Source organism: Apis cerana, linkage group LG16, assembly GCF_029169275.1.
Source record: "Apis cerana isolate GH-2021 linkage group LG16, AcerK_1.0, whole genome shotgun sequence".
In the NCBI taxonomy this organism is placed as follows: domain Eukaryota; kingdom Metazoa; phylum Arthropoda; class Insecta; order Hymenoptera; family Apidae; genus Apis; species Apis cerana.
The window spans coordinates 6,657,087-6,669,920 of NC_083867.1; the positions used below are offsets into that span (position 1 = coordinate 6,657,087).

At 42.7% G+C, this 12,834-nt stretch overlaps 1 protein-coding gene across 7 annotated transcripts in view; it reads right to left on the reverse strand.

Annotated features, from left to right (window-relative positions):
- The window catches only part of LOC107999759 (neural-cadherin), a 168,289-nt gene that overhangs the window by 7,810 nt on the left and 147,645 nt on the right, over positions 1–12,834 (reverse strand). For all 7 annotated transcript variants that reach the window (XM_062086792.1, XM_062086791.1, XM_062086795.1 and 4 more), the window contains 18 exons: positions 8,487–8,630; positions 7,294–7,409; positions 6,466–6,630; positions 5,938–6,075; positions 5,066–5,252; positions 4,741–4,974; positions 4,477–4,649; positions 4,248–4,397; positions 3,858–4,163; positions 3,509–3,782; positions 3,183–3,391; positions 2,407–2,739; positions 2,135–2,341; positions 1,649–1,920; positions 1,367–1,572; positions 1,135–1,277; positions 449–1,060; positions 69–369 (listed from right to left, as the gene is read on the reverse strand). In XM_062086792.1, coding sequence (XP_061942776.1) covers positions 69–369; positions 449–1,060; positions 1,135–1,277; positions 1,367–1,572; positions 1,649–1,920; positions 2,135–2,341; positions 2,407–2,739; positions 3,183–3,391; positions 3,509–3,782; positions 3,858–4,163; positions 4,248–4,397; positions 4,477–4,649; positions 4,741–4,974; positions 5,066–5,252; positions 5,938–6,075; positions 6,466–6,630; positions 7,294–7,409; positions 8,487–8,630 — 4,170 coding nt within the window. The remainder of the gene's footprint in view (positions 1–68; positions 370–448; positions 1,061–1,134; positions 1,278–1,366; positions 1,573–1,648; positions 1,921–2,134; positions 2,342–2,406; positions 2,740–3,182; positions 3,392–3,508; positions 3,783–3,857; positions 4,164–4,247; positions 4,398–4,476; positions 4,650–4,740; positions 4,975–5,065; positions 5,253–5,937; positions 6,076–6,465; positions 6,631–7,293; positions 7,410–8,486; positions 8,631–12,834) is intronic.

Sequence of the window (12,834 nt, forward strand, 5' to 3'; positions counted from 1 at the left end):
GATCGATTCTTTTCAATCAAGCTCTCTTCCCCCCCGAACGATCGTGGAAATTTTAAAAAGAAATTCACCTTTCTGGTAATCGGCGTACACCTCGAACGTCCTTACCCCCGTATACTCAGCCTTGCCACCAGCGAAAACCCCTTCCTGCTTGTCCACCAGCAACCACTGATGCCCCTCGAAGGAGAAGGTCTCGTTGAACCTTCTCCCCTCCCCCCCGTCCAACTCCAACGTGGCGGCCGATCCGTACCTCGACACTCTAACGGTATGCCACTGCCCGTCGTCCACAGCTATCGCCGTCAACCATATATCCCTTTCCTCGGTTCTCAGACTGTTCAAATTGTAGCGGAAGTGCAGTCTGCTGTCCTTGATCTTGGGAAAACAAATATTTTTCCACGAGATTCCTCACGATTCGTTTCAAATTATTATTATTATTAGACTCGCGCGATACCTCCAAGATGGCGTATTCCCTGTTGTGCTGGTCGCTGACCCTGAACAATTCGCCGTGGACCTCTCGAGTGCGGAATCTGAGTTGCACTTGCGTGGAATATTTATCCGGCTCGAAGGACAAGGCGTATTTGACGTAACTCTGCGGCTTGAACGTGGTCGGTATGGTGGGCGTCATGCAGCCGGGTCCGGTCCAGCCCGGGTTGCACTGGCATCTGGCCTCGGCGAAGCTGCCCACGCAGGTGCCGTGCTCCCAGCAACGGAACGTGGACTCCTGGTTGTTGCATATCTCCTCGGTCTGGGGGCAGCCGGCCACGCTGTTCCTCGACAGGCCGGGATGCGCCAGGTCGTAAAGCTTGCTGTTGTGGAACAGATTCTTGATACACCCGTCGAAACCTTTGCCGACCGGCATGTGCTTCCACTTGTAGTGGGTCGGGTCGAACTGCTCCACGTACAGACCACCGATTTGCAGGGGGGCGTTCACGTTCAGGTACTCGTTGAACGGTGGTATAGTCCCTTGGGCTTGGCAGCTGGTGTCGTTGAACTCTGGCGGCGTGCCGTCCTCCGGTTCAGAGATGTCCGCCGACTTGCAGTAGTCGATGATCAATTTTACGGTCTGTTCCCACGAAAATGATACAAATTTCGATTTCAAGATTCTTGAAAATTTCATCGTTTAATTTTTTATCAAACCTCCGTGTTCCAAAAGATGTCGAGCCTGTGCCATTCCCCGTCGTCCAGCGTCCTTTTCGGTTTCACTTTCAGTTCCAACGTGCCGGAACCGAAGTCTATCAATAGCCGCGGTATCCCACGTTCCAGCTCGACGGATATGAAGTCTGCGAAATAGCGATAGTAACGATATAACTTCCGTTTCATTTTCACTCCGTGCAACCATCTGCCAGACGTATCGTCTCCTCTTACTCACCGGAGACCATAATCTCGTCAGCCTCTGGAGGAACTATGGGCCCATTGTACAATAACAATCCGTCGGGCTTCTTCGTGATGAATTCGAAGCTCAAATGACTGTTGTCGCACATTTCGAGAGCAGGATACCACGCCCATCCGTTCCCGCGAAAGCTTCTCGCGGTTTGCTGACACCTCGGACCGTTGTACCCGGCTGGGCACTGGCACCTGGCCGACCCAAAAATTCGCGTCAGTTCGACCGAGACAGTGATCGTTCCGATTTTCCCTTACGATTTTCACTTACGACAATCCGAATCTCCCCTCCACGCAACGACCGCCGTTGTAACAAGGGCTGCTCCTGCACGACTCTCCTTTACTGAAGTTTCGCGCCCCGCAGGTGCACTCGGCGATTACGTCCACTCGCACGCCGACCAGGGCAGTTCTGTTCGCGTTCACCATGTACGGCAAGCTGCTAATGTCCAACGTATTCGTGCAACTACCCTCGCACACTTCGTTCTCGTAGTAACACTCGTCGATCCCCACCATGGTTATGTTGATGCCCACCTCCTTCTCGATCTGAAAGATTATTTATCGATCGTTTGAAGTAGTCGGAATTGTCGATCTGGTTTGTACATCAGGTTGGAAAGAATTAAATTCAAGTGCGCGTATCTCGGCTCGATCGATCCACTGTTTTCAACACCCTGAGCAATCAGGAAGACTAATTTGCACTTTAAAATTATATTAAATGCAAAAATATATTATACGTTTGAAATGAAAATAAGAAAGTCACCTCCTCCCGATGCATCAACACGATTCCGTTCAATCTGACAGGTTTGTAATACGTTGACCCGTGGGCCGCGAATCTCACGTCCGTCAACGGGGGGTGTATCCTACGCAATTGAACGCTGAACACGTCCACGTTTTCCCTGTCGATGTTCAACAAGTGCGCCAATTTGTCCCTGAATAATTCCGCTTTACTTCGCGACGTAGTTTGCGACTGGAACAAAAGTCGAAACGAGTCGATGAAAAATCGTCTCGAATTTCTAATCCCTCCTCGTATACCTTGTAATCCCAAATACGGATGAAATCTTCATCCGTTATGCCCGATATCCGAACGGATCCAGAGTTCAGCACAGCCTCGTGCGGTATAGTTTTCACGGTGACCGTCACGTTCGCCGGGACGTCCGTTTGCGTGTGCTTCCGATCGTACACTTTGAAACGTAAGTGGTATCTGCCGTCGTGGGTACCCGATTTCATGTATATCATCCCCGTGTCCTCGTCCAATTTGAATTGAGCGTGTTCCAAACCCTCCCAGTAAAATTTCTTATCGGGTAGGTCCCAATCGTCCAAGTCGAACACGTAAACTCTGCCTATTTCCGTGTCAGGTGATTGTCCCTGCCAAGGGGAATTACACGTTACGACATTTTGCGAGTTGTAACCTTGTTCAACCCTTCGCGCTCCAACTTGCTAACTTAAAGTGATTTCACGTATAAAACTTTCATATTCCTATATTTTGCGTATGTTTAAGAAAGCGTAGAGAAAATTTATCTATCACTACATCTCTATTTTCACCGCTATTTTCCTTCCCTTCATCGCCAATTTCTTAACAAATAGAAATAATTTCGTCCTTCGACAAAGATACTATTTCTGGTCACCGTCAAACTAACGCCCAAATATGTAGTTCGATCACGGTCTAATTTGAAAGAATCTTCTTTATAAGATTATAAAGAGCGAAGAAATATTTTAAGGTATTCGCCGCATCGATCCAAGTGACGAGATCATCGTTCATCACAGCGCAAAGGGTCAAACACGACGGAGAAAAATTATGGGCGACGTACTGCGTAATTATATACAAAAATGTCTTTCGATCCTGGCTGCATTTTGTTATCGTTGATATCCCCGATAATAACGGTTAAAGTACTGGTCCCAGACATAGACGGAGTCCCGGTATCCTTGATAACGATCGGTATCAAGTACTCCTTTTGTTGCTCCCTGTTGAACGACAGTAACGAGGAAACAATGGCCATACCGTCCCCGTTCGCTCCCTCTGAAACGAAAGAAACACCCGCTCGTTATCGAGAGCAACTATATCCGCCCGGCTAAGAGGCCAACAACCGTTTTTCCCACCCCCTCCCCCAACGATTCGCGCATCCACGCCACTCACTGTTATCGCTCTCAACTTTGAAACTGGCACGAATCACGTCGTCCGCCTTAGGGTCCATTCTGAAAGTGAACGGCGGCCCGTTGCTCTTCGATCGATCGTCGTCGTCCGTGGCCGAAATCTCTACCACTTTCTTCTGCTGGGAGTGTTCTTGCAACACCGGCCGATAATCCTTGAGGAATCGGGGCGGATTGTCGTTTATGTCGTGCACGATCACGGTCAACGTCGCCGTCGCCGTTTTCGGTGGGATCCCGTCGTCGATGGCCAAGATTTTCACCTTTGAGAAACGAACCAATTTTTTTAGAACAATTGGAAGAGCAGAATCGAGCGGGTCGTTTCTGGGGGGTTTTACCTGATGCCTAGGGGTTTCCTCGCGATCGAGACTCCTCTGGATCGACACCGTCCCGTTTTCGTTGATGGAAAATTGCCTTTTGCGGTCGGAACTTCTGTCGATCGAGTAATACACCTTGCTCTTACCACCTTGGTCGGGGTCGGTGGCTTTGAACGTTTCCAGGCTGTTCCCGATACGAGCGTTTTCCGGCACCGTGGTCTCGATATTCGCTTTCTCGAATTGGGGCTGGTTATCGTTTATGTCGCGCAGTTTCACCACCACCCACGAATAGGCGACGTGGTATTTATCGTTGTCGTTGTCTTCCCCCTGAGCACGAAGAAGAAACGTGATTGTGAAATTCATCGATCATCGAAAAGTTTCTGAGGAAATTGAAGGGACACGAATGTATACCTTGTCGTTGACCTGTATCCTGAACCTGAAACCGTTGCTCTGCAATTGGTCCTCGTAGTCCAACGATTGCACGATCTTGAGAGAGCCGGTGCCGTCGTTGTTTCTCACCATGGTGAATTTGTCGGCACCGTACCCGCTACTTTCGATCACCTGTCATCAATCAAGTAAATAAACACGCTATTTCTTTCTATACCGAGGAGACCGAGGGAAGAAAAAAGACCTTACGTACTTTATACTGAAACTTATTAGTCTCGTCCTCATCGTGTACAGTGACCGTGAGAATCGGCATTTCCGGCAGATCCGGCCCTTCCGTCTCGTCCACTTCGGTGAACCACTCCTCCTTCGTGAATTGCGGAGGCATGTCGTTTATATCTTTCACTCGTATAGACGCCGTCCCCGTCCCTAGATGTACATAACCGCGGAAATATCATCATCGAGGAATAGCAAGTCGATGGAACGAGACATTTCTCCCCTTTGTATCATCACTCCTCACCTTTCAACCCCCCTCCATCCATAGCTACCACTTGTATGGAATAATCCGGTGTCCGTTCTCTGTCCAAACAGCATACCGCCGTCTTTATCACGCCTGTGTCCGACTCGATCTCAAAGATGGGCGAGCCGGTCTCCTCCTCGATCACGTTCTTCTCGATCGAGTAAATCAATTTCGCGTTCGTACCCTCGCTCGGGTCGTCGTAGTCGACCGCCGTCATCGTCATCACGACCATTCCTGCAAACGTTCGATTTGGATACTTCGAAAAAGAAAATTAAATCTTCTCCACGAGAGGAGAGAGAGAGAGAGAGAGACGAGACGCTGTTACCCGCTGTTCCGTTCTCCGTCACATTGCCGAAATAAATTCCTTGGGGGAAGGTGGGCGCGTTGTCGTTGATGTCTTTCAGGTTCACCTGCACGTCGGCATACCCGACCAAACCCTCCCCACCTTCGTCTTGAGCGAACACTGTGAATCGCCACTGCGGCCTCCCGTTCGGTTGATCCCTGTCCAGCGGCTGTCGAGAAAATCGAACGAAGGATAGTGTTTATTATTAGTGTATAATTTTCAATTTTACTTATTAATAATATAATTGTATTATAGTTTTGAAATTAATTATATTAATGAAATTATATATAAAATTATTAAAAATAAATATATCAAATTAATAAATAATTCTGAAACAATTAATGAAAGTTTAATTCGGAAACTAATTTTAGTAAAGATAAACATGAGTGCCAGCAATAGGTTAAACTTGATTTATAAATTAATTTTTTCTAATAAAATTAATAATTAATAGTTATAATTTATTTTTATAGAAATTGTAAAGTTTGATATGGCAGCTTTTTATATCTAATTAGAGAAACTTGTCTATTAATTTGATAATCCACGATAAGAAACACTTGAGTTTATGTATTGTCGTTTTAACTGGCTTGAATAAATTTGAGTTGGAAATATTTTATATAATAATAATTCGAATCAAAATGTAGTATACTCAAGGTTTAAGATGAGTTTCGATAAATTTAATTTTTGGAATATTTGTTTTAGTGTAGTCCGTCCTTTCGTATCTCGTATCCGTTCTTCTCTCCTTTTTTTTCTATTTATTTGCAAGAGAAGAATAGAGAAAGAATTTCCTTTTTTTTTAACGGAGATCGAATAAGTGGAAGAAGTGGAAGATGGGGGAGAGAAGTCGCGTTAATCACCTTTAGGACGTAAATTTCTCCGCTGGTGCGGTTGATGTCGAATTTACTGTTCGCTGGATTATCGGGATCGATACCCTGTCCGGTTAAAAAGTAGACGATATTCTGCGGCCTGTCCTTGTCGCCATCGGTCGCCGTCACCTGTTTGAAAAAGAATTGACAAAGAATGGACTACCTCCAACACGTACTGGATTCGTTAAAAAGGACAAATTGATATCTATGCGGGAAACGCGGTTTCCCTCCTCTGTTTTTCGTCACGGAGACGTGCCATTTTTACGTACTTTGATCGCACATTTTACATTTCGCTCTCTGTACATTTTATGTTCCATATACATATAATCTACATCGCACATTCTACACATATTCTTCGAAACGGAGAATTTTACATACCGAGTTTTTTATAATAATATCGAAATACATGGACATTTCTCTAATTCTGTTCGATCGAATCGAGACTCGAAGCTGATTTTCTTTCGAGTAATTACTCTCTTTGGAAAATTCGTTTAATCGAGTTAAGAAAGATGTAATTACCCCGAGGACTCGTTTAGGCAAAGTCCTGTCGTCCTCCTCGGTGATCTGCGTCTTGTAAGTTGGACGTTCGAAGACAGGTGGATTATCGTTCACATCCTTCACGTGTATCACGACCGTCGTGTAATTTTCTTTCAAGTTATCAGACGCGGTGAGGCGGAGCTCGTACTGCAAGATTAAAGCGGGACAAGTGGATAACAGTGTTTGCAGCTGACCCGAGCAACTGCACCGACAGCGCTCTCTTTCTGGGAATAATGGAAGCGGAGGCCAACGAATTATGGGATATAAAAGAAAAGGAGAAAGAGAGAGAGAGAGAGAAAGGGAGAAAAAATAGAAAGAGAGTTCATTTTTTGATAAGCTTTAGAAATTAGACGCGCGAAAGTTACGGCAACTTTTTGATAAAAGAGTTTATAAAGATGAAACATCGCCGTAGAAAAAGATTTACAAGAAACGGGACCACTTTCTGTTTAATGAGAGTTATAAAAACAGCGGGTTGATCAACTTCCCTTGGGATACAAACTACCGAAGAAACGGGTTAAACTTTTCGTCATCATTGATTTTTCAAAGTGAAATTGTTATTTCAAAAATATTCGAAATGAAAAGTCTCGTCTCAAAACGAGAATCGAAACACTCATTAAATCAATAACGGATAATCAGTGAAATAGAATATTAATAATTCCAACGATGTTAATGCAAACATTTTAATTCTAATTTCCGCGATTTTATCGAAATTAACGAAACGAGGGCATATATGGAAATATGGTTAAAAGGATCAACAGCGAAGACTTTTGTTCCTCTTCGCCGTCGATGTTTTTCTCGTAACACACTTACCCTTTTCCTCGTCTCGTAATCTAACGCACCCGCGACATAGATGGCGCCAGTCATATTCTTCACGGCGAATGCACCGCCTATGTTACCGCTCGTAATCTCGTATCGAATACGCGAGGCTGTAAAATGCAGAGAAACATCAATTTCACAATCGAATTTCACGGATGAATTGCTCCCTTCTCCTCCCCTTCGTATCGCGTGTGGCGTCGCGTTCACGCCACGGTGAAACCGTCTTTAAACCGTCTTTCCGCTTAACGACTTGGCTTAAGCGGAGAAAAAGACGCGAGAGAGAGAGAGAGAAAATGTACTTAGCGAACGATATGCGAAATAAGTACGAAACAACAACCGATTTAAATTTCGAAAAGTGCTCCCCCTCCCTTTATTAAGTTTCAAACAACAAGTTCGAGCACGTAGGGGAGACGATTATTCGGGGCAAAGTCTTGGGGATTATTCGGAACAAGGTCTCGAGGCTTTGGAGAAATTGCGATCTCACGTGAGAGCGTATCTCTGGCGGCGAGATATTCAAAAAAAAGGATCCGCTGTGAAATTTCATTGGTGTCATTGTGCGACTTACGAACGGTTTACTCTCGATTTTAAGTTATTTTAAGGCTCGTTAGAAATCGATCGATTTCTTTAAATTTCCCCGGGGACCACGCTCGATGAGTAAGTAGAAGCGAAGAAATTAGTTTCTTCTTTTTCTTCCCCTTTAAGTAAAAGAAAAGAAAAAAGCTGTAATCAAGCAGGAGGGAGCTTGAGTCGGATCTTGTTAATCGAGGTCCATCGGATAAATATATTTCGTGACTCTGCTCGATCGAGCTATCTGCTATTTAAAGTTTCGTGAACAGTTTCGTGTCCTCGATGTCGAGTCGAGGAAAGGCGAGTGGATTTTAGCGAAACTTCGTTAGCCAGGTTATAGAACTTTGAGATATAAGTGATAGATTCATTATTAGGAAAAGATACGCCAATTTAAACCTAGGAACAAGTTATTAACTTTTCCGAGTGAAAATTATTTTTTCCATTCGTTCCGATATAAAAATGAAGAAAAAGAAGAAGTCAAGAAATTTAATCACATCTATCGTCTAACGTTTCCACGAGAGAAGATTACACGCGTTATTATTCTCGATTACACGATTCGGTGAAAGCGGAAAGAGAAAAAAGAAAAAAAACCTCACGTATTTGCATATGTGTCCACTTACACTCGTCGTGATCTTTGGCGGTGACAGTGAGTACCGTGTGCTGGATATCCTCATTTTCGTCTACTTCAGCCTCGTAGAGGCCTTTGTCGAAATAAGGCGGATTGTCGTTCTTGTCAGCTATTCCAATACGGATGAATTTCGTCACTGGAACAGACAAAAGAGAGAAACGTCACGTTCGTGGATCTCGTCCCGCCGCAATATAAATGTCCCCGAATATAGGTTGCGATGCAATCCCTCTCCAGAGAAGGTTCAGCCCTTCTACCTTATACGCTACGTATATATAAACGGAAAAATTCATTTCCGTTTCTATCCCTTTTACCTTCGGTTTCATCGATGGGAAGAGGGAAGAAGAATCGTGCGTATGAGTACGTATACAGAGATGTAACGAATCGACGAGGGAAGTTTTTTCTTTATCCCAACCAATGAAAATCGAACGAAAACCCGTCGAGTTTTTTTTCGAAATTTCATGCCTTCCTCTCACAGAGAACGAGGGACGCGTTCGTTCAATCGTTCGATCGTGCACCAACTCATCATTATTCCAATATTTTTCAGAGATCATCGAATCGTGTATACACGATTGAACGAAATTTCCCTCTTTTCTCGTTCGATTTTCATTCGTTCTGCTACAAGAACGGAGTTTTCGAATCTTCGTTTCCAGGTCTTGGTATCTCGCGGTTAATTTATGCGGATGATTTAATGGAAAATTCACGTTCGATAATTTATTGGCTCCCGGTTGCGAGTCGGTGTGATTCGATCATGAAATGATTAAACGAAGACAGAAGTTCATTACGAAAGCAGCGGTTACCGATTTATCGTGCAATTACGGATCGTGATAAGTCGAATCAATTGCGGAGTTAAAGAGTTGCCGCGAAAATGATTTAACATTCGATCGATTGCGCGTCGAAATTCAATTTTCCTTGACACGTTGACTGCCACACTGTTTCTAACGAAATCTCGTTCAGGCGCCACTTTTACCGATGTTTCACTAATGCGAATCGCGCTGATGATATCTCGTATCGTTTATTTCCATCATTACTGTTCTCATCCGCAATAGAAATAGATAATAGTTTCTTATGCTAGTGCAATTAAAAAAGGCATCTTGATATTCAATTTCTTCTAGGAATTTCAGTTATAAATGCTTTAATAGTTTACAAAATTATAACAAAAAAAATGTAAAAAAGATTGGAGAATTATTAGCCGCAAAATTATTAGGATCATCTGAAAATACAACACGATGTCAAAATAAGTCAATATAATATCGCCGTTTATGAATTTCGTTACGATTTTTGCCGATTTCACACAAGAAAATTGAAAACGTTTTCTCGGTTGAGAACGGTTTTCGCAAATGAGCGATCGCCACGGGCGCATAGCGAATTCTCTCGTTAAAATAATAATAAAGTTGGTTAATAAATCATTCCATTTCCCCCAGAAACTTTTCCCCACGAACATTATTAACAATTTCAACGCGCCTCATTAAAACTCCTTACTCCGAGCTTCCCGCACCACGCCACAACTACTCTCTCCCAAGCAATTTAAATAGTCGCCGTTAAACAACGAGATGGAATCGAAGAAACAATCTCTGTTCCACATGAGAATTAATATCAAATCCGTCCAAGGCGTGCGTTGGAAATAGCATACGGTAATATTATCATTTCTCAGCGGATTTGGATGTTGGATTTTCGTTCGAAGGTGAAATTCACGGGGAAAACTCGAGGAATACATTCGAAATATCCGCTTAATAGGCGGATTATTAAGACCAATTCATTCCCGTCAATTTGGGAACGAATATCAGCCTCCACGTGTCTTAGGATTTAACTCGATTCTCTTTGCCCGACGAATTCACCTATCCAATTAACTCGATTCCCCCACTTTCCATTTCCATTCCATCCATCGATCGAAATTTGAATCGGCGCGCAAATTATTTGGAAAAATATTATTTCGATCGAACGAAAGTTGAATAAATCGGCAATTTTCAAATCCTCGGATCGAATACGAAAGATGGAAGGGAGATCGGAATTTCTTTGCGAAAAGTGTCTTTATTGATGAGATTCACGTTCGTCGAGTAACGGCTTCGCGGATGAAAGTGCGATTAAAAGTGTTTAATTAATCGAGCGAAGAATGGTTTATCGCTGTTTCATCGTTGAGAAGGGTAGGTGCAAAACTTGTTTCGTTATAAAAGAAAGAATGGATTAAAAGCTATTCCACTTTATCTATGTAATTTCTTTACAGCGCGCCAAATATTTCTGTTCGCACGAGTAGATACTTCGTTATACCTCGGAAGAAAGATCCTTCGCCTTCCCTTTTCACTTCTCTTCTTTCTTTCTCCTTTCCATTCGCGGAAAATAAATATTTGCCGAGATTAATTCGCGTTTAATTTCAGTAAGATAACAGCCCATCGAATTACGATGCGCGTAGATACCACGATGAAGAAATAAACGTACGTAAACGTGAAAATATTATTCTCTCGGTATTTTGTAAATCTTTTATTTTCAATCTCACAAGTTTCTAACGTCGCGCGTCGTAGATTCTTCGAACGGCGTGGTCGAACTCGTCTTCGAACGAGATACGAATTTAATTTTTTAAATATCAAGGAATGTGCGTTTTGCACGAGCAAGTGCGGAAACAATGCGAAAAATTAAAACATATCCGCGAAAAAGCGCAGATGTATTAACGTCACGTAGGATATTTCGATATCAATTTTCATTAAAATCAAAATTTATTACAATAATTAAAAATTCTGGCGCGTCGTGTTTCCTCTTTAATAAATCATAATAAGAATTCATTTACACGTGCTTTTCTCCGTTATGAATGAAGATAAAGCACGAAAAGATATATTACGAAACTCATCTGCTATGATCCGCGCGTAATATTAATATGAATATTAAAAAAAATACAATTCTTCTTTCAGAAAGGAAAAAAAACAGAGCATCACAACATCATTTCCTCTGCAAAAACGAATGACTACATTTTATAAATATACATTTTCCGAAAAACCAACTAAAACCGTTATTCGTCAAATGTAATCCGCCATCATTCTTGTACTCCAATTTTACAAAAATCAACAAGCATTTGAGCATAATTTTTCAAAAAGCATCGTAAGATAACAAGAATAAAGGGGGGGAAAAAAAAATGATGCGACGAAAAATAGAGTTAAAAACACGGGAGGAAACATTGCAAAATATTATCCTCGATCTCCCGTGTTTTCATTATCTTTTCTTAAATCGTTATTCATCCTCTTCCATCTTTGTCAATCTCGTCGTCTCGTATCCAAATTAATTTCCGTAATCGAGAAACGATGAAAAATAGAAGAACGGGAGAACAACGAAGGGGAAGCTCTGAGGCCTCGGAGGAATTAATTATGTTGCCTTCGTCCCCAACGATCGCTCTTTCCGAGGAGAGGGGGGGTGAAGGCTCGGCCAAACTCGGCCGCAACAATTCCACGCTTTTTCTCCCTCGATTGATTCGCGACCCACTTTCCCTCCACCGTAATTCTTAATGCGCGGATTTCCACGATTTATCGTTAACCAAAGGCGATGGGAAAGGCGTATCGAGAAGACGGATGAGGATAATCGATGCATGCATTCGAAAAGGTGATTAAAAGAATTATTTCCAGACGTTGTCCTTCTTTTTCATTTTCTTTTTTGTTTAGATTCCGTTCACCAGTTTTATTTCGTTCTAATGTGACTCCAGTTTAGCATTCCAGAACGATCTGTTTAACGGCGTGGAAAAAGAAATTGTACGTGCTGATATATTGAACGCGACAACGTAAAATCCAGTCAAAATCAGCGAGCATAGAGTATCTCCTTAATCGTCGATTCCTTTTCCTTCTTTTCTCGTTTTAGAAAGAAGAGAGAATTTTTCAATCTTCGAGCGATCGTATCGCGGGATTAAAAATGCTCGAAAATTTGTATTTTTGCGAATATCGAATCGTGATTGATACATCGATCCCAAGAAAATATCTTTAATGCGATATTGAAGCCGCTCGTGGGAAACCAGATTATTATAATCTATCCAACAACTATAATAATAGGTAACATTTACCTATGTATCCAATAATTAAACATCAAAAGAGCTAAATGACCAGATATCTCTATATATCCAGCGGCGGCCACGCGATATTAAACCAGAGCACGGTGGTGTCGCTTATTACGACTATTATTCCGCAACGACCAGGATAATAAGTAACGCTTGCCTAAGCGTTTAGTAATTACGAGTCAAAAGGGCGTAACACGAATTTCTCGCTCGCTCGTATTACCGTAAACCGTAATTTTCATTTTCGTTTCTTAATGCAAAATTTTTTAATAATAATTTTAACCGTCGACGAGCCATTCGACATTTTTCGTCGCGT